Source organism: Pituophis catenifer, unplaced genomic scaffold, assembly GCF_029215685.1.
Source record: "Pituophis catenifer annectens isolate HBS135680 unplaced genomic scaffold, rPitCat1.0.hap2 SCAF_3, whole genome shotgun sequence".
Lineage (NCBI taxonomy): Eukaryota > Metazoa > Chordata > Lepidosauria > Squamata > Colubridae > Pituophis > Pituophis catenifer.
Window position 1 is genome coordinate 211637659 of NW_027256883.1, and position 17501 is coordinate 211655159.

General features: G+C 44.0%; 1 protein-coding gene across 1 annotated transcript in view; it reads left to right on the top strand.

Moving 5' to 3' along the window:
• Positions 1-15140, top strand: part of STMN3 (stathmin 3) — a 45110-nt gene extending 29970 nt beyond the window's left edge. Inside the window, exons 2-5 of the mRNA XM_070941834.1 lie at positions 1215-1310; positions 10049-10224; positions 12019-12210; positions 15045-15140. Coding sequence (XP_070797935.1) covers positions 1215-1310; positions 10049-10224; positions 12019-12210; positions 15045-15104 — 524 coding nt within the window. The 3' untranslated portion in view covers positions 15105-15140. The remainder of the gene's footprint in view (positions 1-1214; positions 1311-10048; positions 10225-12018; positions 12211-15044) is intronic.
• Positions 15141-17501: the final 2361 nt, after the last annotated feature.

A 17501-nucleotide genomic window follows, 5' to 3' on the forward strand; every position in this document is an offset into this window, starting at 1 on the left:
TAATAGAATAGAATAGAATAGAATATTGGAATGAATAGAATAGAATGGAATGGAATGGAATGGAATGGAATAGAATAGAATAGAATAGAATAGAATAGAATAGAATAGAATAGAATAGAATAGAATAGAATAACAGAGTTGGAAGGGACCTTGGAGGTCTTCTAGTCCAACCCCCTGCTTTTAGGCAGGAAACCCTACACCATTTCAGACAAATGCATGGGACCCAGGTAGCCCGTGGTCTGTGTTAACCATGCATGCCCGAGTCTTTGGATAGTTTCAAAAACTCCTTGTTTTTTCACCCCCCCCCCCGAAGCAGTCGGTTAGGATGCTGGATGAGCATTTCTCAAGAACGGGTTAGAATTCTGAAGATCTGGTTTCGGGGACCTCAGTTTGCACTGTTACATATTGCATGGTTGAGGTTTGATGTTTATTGTTTATCTCTGTTTCTTAATCCTACTTTAGCTACCCAGAGTCCCAAGTTGTGACTTGGGCGGTCCTATCAATTGCATAAATAAATCAATAAACCAGTGTTGGGTTTCAAAATTTTTTTACTACCAGTTCTGTGGGTGTGGCCTGGTGGGCGTGGCATGGCTTGGTGGGCATGGCAGGGGAAGGATACTGTAAAATCTCCATTCCCACCCCACTCTGGGGAAAGGATACTGTAAAATCTCCATTCCCTCCCCAATCCAGGGGAAGGTTACTGCAAAATCCCCATTTCCTCCCGATCAGCTGGGACTTGGGAGGCAGAGAATAGATGGGGGCGGGGCCAGTCAGAATTTTTACTACCGGTTCTCCGAACTACTCAAAATTTCTGCTACTGGTTCTCCAGAACTGGTCAGAACCTGCTGAAACCCACCTCTGCAATAAACGTTTCAAAGTCAATTTGAAGGGGTGATTCTAGGTCCCCCATCCTAAAATTCCCCTTCGACCATCCCATATCCTGTAGCATCAAAGTATATTTATGTGCCCAATGAAGTGTGGTAGAAGATGCCACACTCAGAGGTGGGATTCAGTTGGTTTGGACCGGTTTGGGCAAATTGGATACTAATTTTACATCTGGTTCGCCGAACCGATAGTTGCAAGGACTGGCTTCAATCCCACCCCTGGTCACACTGGATGGGATTTATAGGCCCAGCCATCCACGGAGAGCATTAGATTATGGAAAACCACATTAAACCATGCCCAACTTTCATTTTTATTCTGCTTTTTTCCAGCTTACAAAGAGAAAATGAAGGAACTGTCTCTGCTTTCGCTGATCTGTTCCTGTTTCCACACCCAGCCGCATCCAAATACCATCTACCAGTATGGAGGTAAGTGGCCCACCTGCGTTGCGACCTGCAGAACCTCAAACTGGTCCTTTCTAGAGATCTTGGCACTACAATACCCACAATTCCCCTCGCTAGGTCGAGGAGGGAACAAACCCATGGGAGACCAAATGATATCAATCATTGCAATTTCAAGTGGGATACAATTCACATTTTTCCTGACAGCTGCATCTTGTCTGCTAGTCCAGACTGGGCCTAACTGAGTTGCAATTGATGAATGAATGGATGGATGAGGAAAACAAATGTTCATTTTTCTGTCGCAAACAGAAGGAGCCCATGCTGCTCTGAGCTTGCGAAGGGTCCATCCATCAAGCAGGGAAACCACAAATACTGCCTTGTGCTTATAGGAACAAAACCACCATTGCAGGAAAGGAAAGCACAGACAAGCTGGTTCCACTGTCTATTAGAGTCTATTATTCTGATTAGGTTCCCTGATTCCCTCGAGACTCATCCATTCATCCATCCACAGCATATAAAGAGAATTTGTATAAGATGTTTTATGGATGGCACATGTCACTGGAAAGATTGGCAAAAATGTTCAAAGATAAATCAACTAAATGTTGGAAATGCCACCAGACATCGGGATTGTACTATCACATGTGGTGGACATGTCCAGAAGCGAGAAATTATTCGGCAAAAATTCAAATTTGGTTAGAGAAAATGATACAGCAACACATTGATCTTAAACTGGAGCCTGTTCCTTTTGGGTATCTTACCGGAGAAATTTAGTAAAGAAAATACATATTTGGTTATACATGTAATAACGGCAGCAAGAATGGTATTTGCACAAAATTGGAAAGCAGAAAAAAGAATCGGAGTATTACAACATATGGGGGCAATTTTATCAATGGATAGAGATTGAATATAGACAATAGACAATGTAAAAATAAGAAAAAATAAGAAAAAATAAGAAACATGGGGAAAATATGTTGTAATACATTAAATTTAAATGTAAGAAGAAAGATCAATATGTACTAAGAAAATGATGATAAATATTGAATATGACACAAAAATTTTTGTACCCAGATGTTACACTGATTAACGATGAATTGTTTATTTTAAAAAAATCCACTTTTAAAAAAAAAAAGATTAATTCATTCTGCAGTTTAGCCGATGGAAGTACCCTGTTTCCCCGAAAATAAGACCCAACTGGAAAATAAGCCCTAGCATGATTTTTCAGGATGCTCGTAATATAAGCCTTACCCCCAAAATAAGCCCCAGTTAAGATTGTCAGCCAGATGGTGCATTTAGTACCGTATTTCCTCCAAAATAAGACCTAACCAGAAAATAGGCCCTAATGTGTATTTTGGAGCAAAAATTAATATAAGACCCGGTCTTATTTTCGGGAAAACATGGTAGCAAAAGGTCTGGCCAGCTTTGAAGAATGCATTACTTTGCTTAGGTTCCCATTTATTTATTATTAATTCATTTGATTTTTATCCCACCTTTATTTATTTATTTTATAAATAACCCAAAGCAGTGAACATATCTAATTACCCCCCTTCCTTTCTCCTCTTTTCCCTACAAGAACAATTCTGACAGGTGGGTTACGCTGAGAGAGAATGATTAGCCCAAAGTCACCCAGACGGCGTTCATGCCTCTGGTGGAACTAGAATTCATAAACTCCTGGTAATTGGCCCAAAGTCACCCAGCTGGCTTTTGTGCTGTAGGAAGTTAGCCTATTCTAGGAAATAGAATATTATTAATATTATTAAGGCAGAATATTATACCTCCCTGGATGAGAAATGGAGAAACATGTTTTTTTGGCATGAATCAGATTCACTCTCAATAGCCCACAGCAGATGTCAGCACTTAAGAGATAAAGAGATAGCTAGGTCTATTCATAAGCAAATGCCCTCACCCAAGATCCAACAAAGGATAGGATTAGCCCTCTACCCATCTAGCAACAGAACTCACCACATGGCACCTGGGGAGATTACATCACCCAGCAAGATTCAACCAAGCTTGGGACTCAAAAGACAACCTACAAAGTTACCCTTGCATGGTCCCATGGGAGTCTAACAACCAATCAGAATACAAGCTCAAATTCAAAGCCCAACAGAGGGTATAAATCTATCTCTATCGCTCTCATCCATGTGCCTTTTTGCCCAGGACCTCAAAACCACGTGGTCCTGTCCACCATTAAACCATCTTTTCAAGCAGTCACCATGTTTCCAGTGTCTTTCTCCCCACTTGGAACTGAACCCAGATGGACATTTGTTCCAACAGTGGCTAAGGCAAGACTACAACTCGCCAGTTCCTGGTGACTGGCCTAAAGGCACCCAGATAGCTTTCATGCCTAAGGCAGGATTGGAACTCACCATCTCCTGTCGATTGATCCAAAGTTACCCAGACAGCTTTCGTGCCTGCAGCCCGACTAGAACTCATAAATTCCTGGTAATTGGTCCAAAGTCACCCAACCGGCTGTGATGCCTAAGGCGGCACTAGAACTCACCGTCTCCTGGTTTCTAGGCCAGTATCTTCATCACTATGCAAAACTGGCACATGGAGATAAATGCTGAGCTACACCGTATGTAAATAAAATAAGAAAAGTTTTAAAAAGAATAATCCATACAGTCACCTGCAAATCACCAGACTCTGAGTAATGGAGTGAGGTAAATATGCATGTGACTCAATCCTTATTTTCTTTTAACTCCCAAGGAAGGCAGTGAGATCTTTTAAAAAAACAAAAAACAACCAACCAACAACTTTGCTTAGAATTGCAGATGTACTGCAGAAGTGTGCCACTTCGCTATAAGCTTATTTTGGTTGGTTTTAACTTTATTTATTTATATTTATATATATTGCGTATAGAAAAACCGCCCATCTCATTCACAGTCTTTAGCTTTGCGTATTAGATGAACAGGTACCATTTTGGTCCTCTATGTAAAGGGAGGCTTTTAGCTTCGTGGCTTGTACAACTCTAACCTCTGTGGCTTACAAGTATTCAGCAAATCATGGTTAAAAAATTCAGTAAGCTAGCAAAACTGAAATGCTGCTTTATTTAGCCATAGTTTTGAAACAGGCCTTGGAACGAAGGGTGGTTTACAAGATCCCCTTTAGTTAGATTAGCCTTATGGCTTGGTGGGCCGAGCTTCCAGTCAGCCAGTAATTTGTAAGCTTTTTTTTTTTTTAATTTGTAAGCTTTCAATTTATAAGCTGCCCTGAACTAACACGGAGTCGGGCAGCCTCAAAATTTGGATAATTTACTTTATTTGTTTATATCCAGCCTTTATTATTTTTTTATAAACATCTCATGGCAGTGGATGCACCTCCTTCGCCTTCCTCCTCTTATTTTTCCTACGACTATCCTGTGAAATGGGTTTGGCTGAGAGATTGACTGTCACAAATTTCCCCAACTGCCATTCATGCAGTACTAGAAATCACAGTCTCCCGGTGACTCACCCATAGTCACCAAGCTTGCTTTCATGCCTAAGGGGAGATTAGAATTCACCATCTCCTGCTGATTGGCTGAAAGTCACCCATCCTAAGAAAGGCAGGATTAGAACTCACAGTCTTCCTGTTTCTAACCTGGGGCCTTAAATATTAGACCAAGCCGGCTGTCCGATAAATAAAATAAGCCACATTTGGCTGGTTTTCCTCATGATAATAGCTCTAGATTTCAATCATCACAGTGGAAAGATTCCAAAACAGTCTAGGGATTTTTACACAATGTATTAACCCAACCACTGATTTATGATGGAAAGAAGAAAGTTAATTCTCTTAAATAAGAGTTAAGGACAACGCAATGAAGTTCCAGATGACTGCAGGGAAGCAAATGCATGGTCAAAAAGCAGTCTATGGAGATTGTCAGTCATCCAGATCATGGTTGCCCCAAAAGTGCCTTTTTAAAAGCCAACTGGACTTTGTTTTTCCCTGAAGACATTTTGCTTCTCCCTCCAAGAAGCTTCTGCAGTTCGGAGTGAAGCAGTGGTGGGTTCCTCCCGGTTCGGTCCGGTTCGGCGGAGCCGGTAGCGGTGACGATATGATGTCACCGAACCGGTTCTCCCCCCCGCCCTCCCACCCCCCCATGTTATTCTTACCTTTTATTTGGTCCCACCCCCAATCTATTGCTGCCTCCTGAGTCCCAGCTGATGACTAGAGGGAAAAAAAACTGTTTAAACTCTTGCCCGGGGCTTCAAAGGGCCGCCCTACAGCTGATCAGTGTTAAAAGAAAACAAATGAGTCAGGTCATAAGTGCGAGGACTGGTCGTAAGTGCGAGGACCTTCCAGAAATGACTCTGATCAGCTAGCCACGCCCACCTAGTCACATGACCTCCAAGCCACACCCACAAAATAAGCCACACCCACAGAACCAGTAGTAAAAAAATTTAGAACCCACCCCTGGAGTGAATGGTGGAGGATGGAAGGTTATATATTCCCTGCAGTCCTCTGGTTGTTAGTAGTCTCTCTGAGAGTTATTGAGGCCACTTAGAGGTTTATCTGTGCCCTGTGGCCACTTGAATAACACAAATGGATGTGCAGCCTTCTTGGAAACTGCTGAAAGGACTGTGTTGTAGACTGGAGATAAATAATGTCATATCCCTCCACCCTCTGTTGAGAGAGGGCTGTCTGATCTTAATGTAAATGGCCTCTTTGACCCCTCTTTCAAACCAGCCCTCCTCTCTGTCCAGAATGTGGACTCAATGACTCTCAGAAAGAGAACAAATGACCAGAGGACTGCAAGAAATATAAATCCTTCCATCCTCCGCCATTCAGTCAGAACGGAAGAAACTTCTTGGATGAGAAGCGAAACGTCTTCAAGGAAAAACAAAGTCCAGATGCCTTTTGAAAAAAAAACCTTTGGGACATCGTCAAAAAAAGATGAAAAGGCCAACCAACTTTAGACCAATCAGTCCGGATTGTGATAATTACATTGCGAGCTAAGGTCTCCCACAGCAGGAAACTGCCCATTATGTCAACAGCCAACTGTCGCCTACTAGAGTGGGGTCCACAGGGAGGACACCGGGAGAGCCAGAGTGATGCAAGCATTGTCATAGCATCGCAACACACACCCCTTTTGTGTGTATGTGTGTGTGTGTCTGTGTTGCAGCACTGCCTTTATAAGCCTAAGAGAATCAGACCTTGCAGTAACTCTGCAACCCCGATTTCATCATTCTTGAAACCAGCGCACACCATTGGCCTCACCTTAAGCCCGAGAAAGGCAAAGAAAAGTGCTTGTTAACTTTTGGGAGCGGTGGAAGAAAGCAGAGTCGTGCAGCTAGTCCTCGACTTACGACAGTCTGTTTAGTGACCGTTCGAAGTTACAGCAGAAAAAAGTGACCTATGACCGTTTTTCAATTACAACCTTTGCACCATCCTGGTGGTCACTCGATCAAAATTCAAGCGCTTGGCAACTGACTCATATTTATGACGGTTGCAGTGTCCCGGGGTCACGTGATCCCCTTTTGTGACCTTCTGACTAGCAAAGTCAATGGGGGAAGCCAGATTCACTTCACAACCATGTTGCTAACTTAACAACTGCAGGGATTCACTTAACAACTGTGGCACAATGGTGAAATGTAAAATTTGTTACTACCAGTTCTGTGGGCGTGGCTTGGTGGGGGGGGGTAATGTGACTGGGTGGGTGTGGCCAACTTTTTTTTTTTTTAACTTTTCAAAGCATTTTTTTTTAACCACTTCTTCGGCCAAAGAGGTTGCCAAAAAAAAAAAAATTGCTTTGAAAAGCCTCTCTGACGATCAGGCAATTCAGCTGGGATCGTCAGAGACTTTTCAAAGCATTTTTTTTTTACCACTTCTTCGGCTGAAGAGGTTGCAGAAAAAAATGCTTTGAAAAGTAAAAAAAAAAAAAAAAGCCTCTGATGATCGTGCGGCTCAGTTGGGCATGGGGGCGGGGGGGCCCGCAGGGATTTTTGCTACCAGTTCTCCGAACCATCCGCCGCCATCGCTACCGGATCGGGCGATCCGGTCCGAACCGGGAGCATTTCACCCTTGCTGTGGCAAGGAAGGTCGTAAAAGGAAGCAAAACTCGTTTAACAACTGTTTCGTTTAGCAACAGAAACTTTGGGCTCAATTGTGGTCCTAAGGCGAGGACTACTTACCGTTGACTGAGAAAGCATATGAGTCAGCAGGGTGATGTAAGTGACAATTTAAGCTGCATCAACAGGAATATAATTTTCGACTTGCAGGAACTTACCGTTCCACTATTTTTCTTTGGATTCCATCTCAAGTCCTGAATCCGGTTCTGGGCAGAGGATTTAACGAGAAATTCAAAGAACAGATTCAGAAAAAAAAAAGGCAATGAAGATGATTAAACCCTATGAGGAAAGAGCTGGGTAATAACCTTGAGAAAAAGGCGACTAAGGATGGTTACAAGAACACCCTTCAAAGTCTAGAACAGATGCCTTATGGAAGTTCATGTTCCAGACTGTAGAACATGGAACCAGGGAATTAAATTACATGGGGGCAAACAGACATGTTCTTAGTATGCTTGTCAGTGTTCCAGAAAACCCCAACTCCAATTAAAAACTCTGAGACAGGCATTTTCTCAAAGTCCCATTTATTAGAGTAGGTATACTGGCACATCTAAAAGGGACGCGGTGGCTCAGTGGCTAAGACACTGAGCTTGTCGATCGAAAGGTCGGCAGTTCAGCGGTTCAAATCCCTAGTGCCACATAATGGGGTGAAAATTTATTTTACTGTATGTTGATCAGCATACATTTAAAGCCACAATAACGTTTCTCTTCTGTTCTGTTCTAATTTGCAGCTCAGGGTTGAACTGTGGGGTCCTTGGTGCTCTCTGAGCATGGGGGCTTCCTTGCAGACGTCTCATTACCAATCTAGGCAATATCATCAGTGCACTGATGATGTTACCTAGTTTGATAATGAAAGGTCTGCAAGAAACCTATCAAGCTCAGAGAGCACCAAAGATCCCATTTAGGGTCCTCCATTGAAATTCTGTGTAGTTCAGGGCCCATAAAAATGATTTACACAAAGCATGGCTAAACCCCACAAGTTCACTTCCATCAGAGGTTATATTGGTCATTTAAAAAAAAAAAACAGTTTGGAGAGAGTCATTGTTAGCCTTGATAGTACAGTGGTCTAAGCACCCTGTTATTAAGACCAGCTGCCTGCAATTACTGCAGGTTCGAATCTCGCCAAGGCTCAAGGTTGACTCAGCCTTCCATCCTTTCTAAGGTAGGTGAAATGAGGATCCAGTTTGTGGGGGCAATAAGCTGACTTTGTATAAAATATACAAAAGGATGAAGGCTATTGCTTAACGCATTGTAAGCCGCCCTGAGTCTCCGGAGAAGGGCGGCATATAAATCAAATAAAAAAAATAAATAAAAAAAATTGTTTTTTAATTACGGGGCCAAATTTATATATATATCTTTTTAATAGTATTTTAATGTTTGTAGTCTATGTTTTTATTTGGCTGTACACCGCCCTGAGTCCTCAGGGAGAAGGGCGGTATATAAATTTGATATAAATAAATAAATGGAAGGTCAGGCTTAAGTAGGGTGACTGCTACTGTGTTTTCCCGATAATAAGACTCGGTCTTATATTTTTTTGTCAACAAAAAAGGCACCAGGTCTTAATTTTGGGGGTGGGGGTCTCTTCCACTGACTCACCTTATGGCGGCGGCACCGACAGCCCCGCCCAGCAGAAGCCTGCTGCCGGCCCACCTTTTCTGTGGCTGCTTGCTGCCACTTGCATGTGTCGCCCCCGGCCTCTGTTTTGCTGTCAGAGGCCTTCAGGATCGATCTGTAGCTCTGTTATCGGCTGCAGAGGGCTTTCTGGAAGGACTTCTGATGGTGAAACAGAGGCCGTGGGAAATGCACGCGTCAATCAGGACCTCGTTTCTTGGTTGCAGTGGCCTTTCCTGAAGGCCTTTGACAGCGAAACAGAGGCCAGGGGCGACACGCACAAGTGGCGGCAAGCAGCTGCAGAAGAAGTGCACCGGGAAGGCAAGGCAGGTGTCAGGGTGTGAGAGGCCTGGTAAGTAGGGCAGCTCCACCCCCCCCATCCCTACCCTAGCTTAATTTTTACCCATGCACCTCGCCCCATCCCCTGCACCCCGGAGTGGGCAGGGTGTTAATTAGGGCTTATTTTGAGGGGTGGGTAGGGTTTATATTGGGCACACATGTAAAAATCAAGCTAGGACTTACTTTCGGGGTAGGTCGTATTTTCAGGGAAACACGATACTAGCTTGATCAACGTTTGTTTATTTATTTCTTTTACTTTGCTTCTGTGCTAGCCATTCCCACAAAGGCAGCTCCACCTGAATGATAAGCTGCTTTCCCCAAACATCAGCTGTTAAGAGAGAAACACCGAACAATGGTTATTGGCCACCGATCCAGGTTTATGATAAACCTTGGTAGATTTAGCAAAAGACTTTTTGACTGGGTTTGAGCAATTTGTCAGTGGTCTGTCGAATCCATGACAGGCAACGCTGGATGCATAATTCAACATCCATTTGACAGCATATTTATACAGTCGGTAGCTTTTTTTTTAATCGATGTAAAATTCATCGGTACCCGTTGAGTACCGAACGAAGTTAACTATGCAACTAACTGAATTGGGTTCATTGTTTATGGAGAAAAAGGCACATTTAAATACTTTGGTGATGGATTCTTGACTGGATGGGAGAGAACTAAATGAGGATGGTGAAGAAAGAATGACCCTATTGATTAATAAGGACCAGAAGTGATGCCACAATACCTCTCAGGAAATCTGACCCATAATCCTTTTCACTTGCTCAGATATGGAGGTCAAGCAGTTGGACAAGAGGGCTTCTGGCCAAAGCTTCGAAGTGATTTTGAAGTCCCCCTCTGACCTGTCTCCGGAGAGCCCCATCCTCTCCTCTCCCCCCAAGAAGAGGGATCTGTCCCTGGAGGAACTGCAGAAGCGATTGGAAGCTGCCGAAGAGAGAAGGAAGGTAAGGGGAAGTCCATAAGAGTTCAGGCATTTCTGGCTGATTTTCTTCTTCTTGTCGTGCCATATCCGTCATCGGATGTTGGCGATCATGTTGGCAATCCTATTTTTGTCAAAATAGGCTGTATGAAAAAGTGCTGCTGAGTTTTGTCCAAATCCAGTCCCTTAGGTTTTGAAGCCATGATATTCTTCTTCTGCCTGGACCTTGTTTGCCTTCAATCTTTTCTTGGAGGATTAAGTGAAGTATGGAGTATTTTTCTGGGTGTCGCATCACACGTCCCAAAATATTATAACTTTCGCTTTTTAATGGCTTTGATGATTCCCCTTGGCTTTCCCAGGTGGCTTATCACTTCCTCGTTTGTGATTTTGTCAACCCAGCTTATACCTAACAGCCATCTGTAAATCCACATTTCAAATGCTTCTAGTTTCTTCACCTGGTTTTCTGTCAGAGACCAACTTTCTACTCCGTAGAGCAGGATAGAAAAGATGGAACATCTGACAAGCCTGATTTTCAGTCTTAGGCGAAAATTTCTGGCTGATACGTCCTCAAATTTATCTTCAGACAAATTCTCACCATTTCCTGGTGGCAGCTAAAAAAAAATCATGGGCTGATGAATACCTGGAGAAATTTTTGGGACGCTCGGCCTGAAACTTCTCCGAAATACTGTATGTACACAGGCGGAAAAACTGACCAAGTATTTCCAATCAAAATTATATATACGTTTCTACTGTTTGATCATTAGAATGGCTAACAATTTGGACAGAAGAGAATATTTGTAGCTCAGGGCTGAACTGCAGCATCCTTGGTGCTCCCTGAGCTGGATTCTTTGCTTGCAGACATTTCTTTAGCAAACTAGGTTACATCATCAGTGCTAGAAGGGAGTGGGGTTGGAGGAGGAGGAGGAGGAGGAGGAGGAGGAGGAGGAGGAGGAGGAGGAGGAGGAGGAGAACATCAACTGTGGTGTCCTTGGTAGTCTTTGAGCTTGATTGTTTGCTTGCAAACATTTCATTACCAAACTAGGTTACATCATCAGTGCTACAAGGGAGTGGGGTTGGAGGAGGAGGAAGAGGAGGAGGAGGAGGAGGACTGTGGTGTCCTTGGTAGTCTTTGAGCTTGATTGTTTTCTTGCAAACATTTCTTTACCAAACTAGGTTACATCATCAGTGCTAGAAGGGAGTGGGGTTGGAGGAGGAGGAGGAGGACTACGACTGTGGGGTCCTTGGTGCTCTCTGAGCTTGATTGTTTGCTTGTAGACATTTTATCACCAAACTAGGTAACATCATCAGTGCTAGAAGGGAATGGGGTTGGAGGAGGAGGAGGAGGACTACGACTGTGGGGTCCTTGGTGCTTTCTGAGCTTGATTGTTTGCTTGCAGACATTTTATCACCAAACTAGGTAACATCATCAGTGCTAGAAGGGAGTGGGATTTGCCTTTTTGTGCATACAGTGTACAAGTAGCTTGCCTTGTCAGTGTTGGTGGGAATGTTCTCAGTGGTTCCTTGATTAGGAGGAAAAGCAAAACAACGCACAAGCGCACACACAAACATACTCTATGTATAAGAATGCTCAATGGCTGGCTGGGGAATCCTGGGAGTTGAAGTCCACAGGTCTTCAAGTCGCCAAGTTTGGAGATCCCTGTTCTACCAGTCCTACCAGTCCTGTTGATCGAGGAGAGCCAGGTGTTGTGATGGCTTTAAAAAATCCATGGCAATGGTGCTGCTTCTTGGGACAGCTTCCAAGACTGTTGGCTACTCAAGAGCTCCTGAATCGCCTCTGCTTTTATGGGTTTTCTTGCAGAACCAGGAAGCTCAGGTCCTGAAGCAGCTTGCAGAGAAGCGCGAACACGAGCGGGAAGTGTTACACAAGGCTCTGGAAGAGAACAACAACTTCAGCCGGCTGGCTGAGGAGAAACTCAACTACAAGATGGAGCTCAGCAAGGAGATCCGCGAAGCTCACCTAGCTGCCTTGAGGGAGCGACTCCGCGAAAAGGTAAGGGCGGCGTCGACAAATCCCAACAGCTCATGTCTTCGACCTTAAGCTGCCCTCGTGGTGAGGCTGCGGGTAACGCACAAGAATAACGACAAAAGAGCCTTGATAGTACAGTGGTTTAGTGCACCCTGTTATTAACACAGCTGCCTGCAATTTCTGCTGGTTCGAATCTCTCCAAGGCTCAAGGTTGACTCAGCCTTCCATCCTTTCTGAGGTAGGTAAATTGAGGACCCAGTTTGTGGGTGCAATAAGTTGACTTTGTATAAAATATACAAAAGTATGAAGGCTATTGCTTAATGCATTGTAAGCTGCCCTGAGTCTCCGGAGAAGGGCGGCATATAAATCAAATTAAAAAAAAAAAAAAGATTTAAATCACAGCAATGTATGAGCCATGGGGGTGCAGTAGTTGGAGTGCAGTACTGCAGGGGACTTCTGTTGACTGCCGGCTGCCGGCAATTTGGCAGTTCAAATCTCACCAGGCTCAAGGCTGACTCAGCCTTCCATCCTTCCCAGGTGGGTAAAATGAGGACCCAGATTGTTGGGGGCAATATGCTGACTCTGTAAACTTAAGAGTTTACTTAGAGTAAACTTAGAGTAAACTTAGAGTGACTCTGTAAACTTAGAGAGGGCTGTAAAAGCACTGTAAAGCGGTATATAAGTCTAAGTGCCATTGCTAATATATATCTGTCGAGATGGACACCAACTAGTAGGTGGACAACAGGGTTGCTCTTCAACAGGTCCTGACAGGTTTTGGAGAACTGATAGCGGAAATTTTGAGCAGTTCGGAGAACCGGCAAATACCCAGAGTGTATGGCCCCAGAGTGGGGTGGGAATGGAGATTTTGCAATATCCTTCCCCCAGGAGTGGGAGGGAATGGGGATTTTGCAGTATTCTTCCCCTGCCACGCCCACCAAGCCACACTCACAGAACCAGTAGTAAAAGAATTTGAATTCCACCACTGGTGGACACCATGAGTAGGACACACCTGGTAGGATGAAGTACCCTGGAATCAAGCCAAGATCTTCTCAACCACTAAAGGAGAATATTTGTAGCTCAGAGGGGTCCTTGGTGCTCTCTGAGCTTGGCTGTTTTCTTGCAGCCATTTCGTTACCCCAACTAGCCCTGATGATGTTACCTAGTTTGGGAAATGAAACGTCTGCAAGAAAATTACCAAGCTCGGAGAGCACCAAGGACCTCTCCTCTCAATCATACCCAACACGCTTTGTTGAATTTGAACTTTTTAAGATGCGTGGATCTTCTACTTCAACATGGCTGGCTGGGGAATTCTGGGAGTTGAAGGCTATGCATCTTAAAATTGCCAGTGTTGAGGGGGAAAATTTAATTTAATTTAATTTAATTTAATTTAATTTAATTTAATTTAATTTAATTTAATTTAATTTAATTTAATTTAATTTAATTTAATTTAATTTAATTTATCATATTTCTATGCCGCCCAACTCCCTAGGGACTCTGGGCGGCTTACAACAGAAATAATACAAATAATACAAAAAAAATGTTCTACGATAGCAGGAGGCACGTTTCCTGCCCTCTCTTCCTCCCCCAACTTTCCATTCACTGTCCCATGGGAGTACAGTCAGTCCTCAACTTAATGACCATTCATAGTTAGTGGAAAAAGTAGCTTCTGACCGTTTCTCACACTTATGTCCGTTGTAGCATCCCCATGGTCAGGGGATCAAAATTCAGACGCTTGGCAATTTATTTATTGACGGTCACAGTGTCCTGGGTGTGTGTGTCACGTGACCCCTTTTTGCGACCTTTTGCGACAAGCCAAGTCAATGGGGGAAGCCAGATTCACTTAACGACCGGGTTACTAACTTGATAACTGTGGTGATTCGCTTAACGACCGTGGCAAGGAAATGGGGCAAAACTCACTTAACAACTGTCTCGCTTAGCGACAGAAATTTTGGGCTCGATTGCGGTCGTATGTTCGAGGACTACCTGTAATGTTTGTCAGGATGGGCAATCCCATCACCGAGGTGCTTATCCTTGCAATGCAAATCATTGTGCTGCATTCACACCAGTGGTGGGTTCCTCCCGGTTTGGCCCGGTTCTGCCGAGCCGGTAGCGGTGACGATATGACATCACCGAACTGGTCCTGCTCCCCCACCCCCCCGCGTTATTCTTACCTTTTATTTGGTCCCACCCCCAATCTATTGCTGCCTCCTGAGTCCCAGCTGATTGGCTGGAAGGAAAAAAACTGTTTAAACTCTTGCCGGGGGGCTTCAAAGGGCCGCCCTACAGCTGATCAGTGGTAAAAGGCAGTGTGGTGGTAGACCGGTGCCTGCAAAAACAAATGAGTAGACCGGTGCCTGAAAAAATAAATGGGTAGACCAGTGCCTGCAAAAATAAATGAGTAGATCGGTGCCTGCAAAAATAAATGGGTAGACCAGTGCCTCCAAAAACAAATGAGTAGATTGGTGCCTCCAAAAACAAATGAGTAGATCGTGCCTCCAAAAACAAATGAGTAGATTGGTGCCTCCAAAAACAAATGAGTAGATCGTGCCTCCAAAAACAAATGAGTAGATCGTGCCTCCAAAAACAAATGAGTAGACCGGTGCCTGCAAAAATAAATGGGTAGACCAGTGCCTCCAAAAACAAATGAGTAGACTGGTGCCTGCAAAAACAAATGAGTAGACCGGTACAGCTCTGCAAGCAGTTAAAAGCCTGGTAGACCAGTACCTCCGCTAAATCCTATTGAATTGTCACATGACCATCAAGCCACGCCCACAAAATAAGCCACGCCCACAGAACCTGTAGTAAAAATTTTTACAACCCACCCCTGATTCACACCTGTTATCACCTCTGTTTTTCAGGAACTGCACGCAGCCGAAGTGCGCCGAAACAAGGAACAACGGGAAGAGATTTCTGGATAAGTGGCTTTTCTACACAGCTGACACCTGCTTCCTAATAACTAACCCACCAATCCCAACTTCTTTTTTTAAAATTATTTTTGTCTAGACAGGGCAACATCCGTTTTCTCCGTTTTTTTTTTCAATTTCTCCCCACTTTCCCCCGCCTCCCCGCCCTCCGGTGTACGAGCTCCATGTCTTTCTCCCTCTCTGTATCTTTTAACGTGGAGGTTCATAGAGATCTCCCAGCCGACTAGCCATTAGTTGAACCTTGAATATAAGCATCCATCAAATCAGCTTTTTTTTTTTCCTTTGGGCTGTTCGGAAACAAAACGCAAACCGTTTAACGCACAGGAACGAAAGGGGACGCTTTTGCGAGGTGTTTGGCCGCGTTGCGAAAAGGCTGCTTCTCTATGAACCCCCATCGGTCTGATTATTCGCCCCTGCCCCCAATCCCTCCTTCCCCCAGCCAAGGAGACTGGTAAAAAGAGGACTCTTCCCCTGCCAAGGCCTATCTCACACACCCTATGCTGAAGGAAGACATCTCGAGTTAAGTTGCACGCTGCAAACGGGAAAAAAGCCACTTTCTATTTGCAAACGGGGGAGAGGGGAACGGCACGCACACGGAGGTTTGCCTGGGAGGGGAAAAAAAATAATTAAAAAAAAATCTCACAAGGCCCCTGCTTTCTTGGTGAGGAAAGTTACGACCGGAGAGTTGACGGGTTTCGATTAAGAGACACCTATATTTGCTTTCATGATTGATTTACAAGAAAGGGAAGGTTCCTTATAGAGGCTTGAGTTTGTTTTTTTAAAAATAAACACCACCCCAAACAGCAGGCGTGAAATGTTGCCCGATCCAAACTCAAACGTAAATCTGACTTTTAAGACTGAATGGTGCGACCCAGATTGGTTTTTTTTGGGGGGGGGGGCAATAGGCCGACTCTGTAAACCGCTTAGAGAGGGCTGTAAAGCACCGGTGAAGCGGTATATAAGTCTAGGCCAGTGTTTCTCAACCTTGGTAGCTTGAAGATGGGTGGACTTCAACTCCCAGAATCTGGGAGTTGAAGTCCACCCATCTTCAAGCTTCCAAGGTTGAGAAACACTGGTTTAGGGGCTTGGCCGGAGAGCGCCCCACGAGATCTCAGCTAAACATTGTCTCTGGACATGTTAAGCTAATTTTTCTCTAAAGATGGAAAAGGGTCTCGTTTGAAGCTCCTCCTCGCCTTGCCCAGGGCCCACTAGCTATATTTTCAAAGAGGTTGACGTAGATATTCCTTGAGCATTTAAGAGCGTGAAAAGTCTTTTTTTCTGCCTGAGGAATTGAGGAACTGGTGACCATCCGAAAGAGAGACCCTAGAAAGAAGGATAGAGTTAAGATTGCGTGAAGTGTTAGTACCACTTTATAAGGCCTCGGTGAGACCCCCTTGTTTTGTTTTGTAGGAGGGTTGCTGCAGTAAAAGATATAAGAATGGGATAACTTCGGTCTCAGTTAAGTAGAGTGTGTGTATGGGGGTGCCGTCTCAAAGAAAGGATTGAGAAACAAAAAAAGAAAACGGGTGAAGTTTGCAGCATAACAGAATGCTAAAGGGAGGAAATGTTTTGACGGGTCATAGTGTGTTTTAGGCACGTGTCATTTTGAATTGTTGAAAAAGTCGGTAAGAACTGATCGTCCCTTTTTATTTTATTTTATTTTTCAAACTGGATCAGGCGAATCCCTGATTTGGAATGGCAAAATATACGCCCAGCATCGATCGAGTGATCGCTGTTCCTTTTTTTCCCCTTCCATTTATAGCTCATTTTTCAGTTTGCAATAATGATGATGATAATAAACACATTTAAAAAAAGGCATATTTAAATTGCAGGGAAAGCGCCAGGAAAAAAAACAACAGCAGACGATCGTCCCAGCTTTGTCAGTTCCCAAATGGCTGGTGTGGAGATAGGTCTTATGAAGGAAGGCTGTTTTAATAGGCAGAAGTTTCTAGTCCCCATGGCAGGTGTTTAAATTCAGCCGAAGCAACCTGTCAAATATCAGAGCCAGTGCTGTTTCCAACGGACCTTCCCGGGGTTTGTATCCACGACATTTTAACCCAAATATCAAGAGGAATTTTTCCACCGGCTCTCCTAGAAGGTTGGCCGTGTGTTTGGGTGAAATGGGAGAGAGCTAGTATGAATTTAATCTTCAGGCAAGTTGGTCTCTGAGTGGTGTTGGCAATTTGTTTCAGCCTGGCCTGTTTGGATGGCTGTGAGATTAGAACCCTTTGGTTAGTGAATTATGATGTAGGGATGGTAATAATAAACTATGTTTCTCAACCTTGGGCACTTGGACTTCATCTCCCAGAATTCTGGGAGTTGAAGTCCGCTTGTCTTAAAGCAACCAAGGTTCGGAAACATTGATAATAGATTGATTCACATCACTGTCAT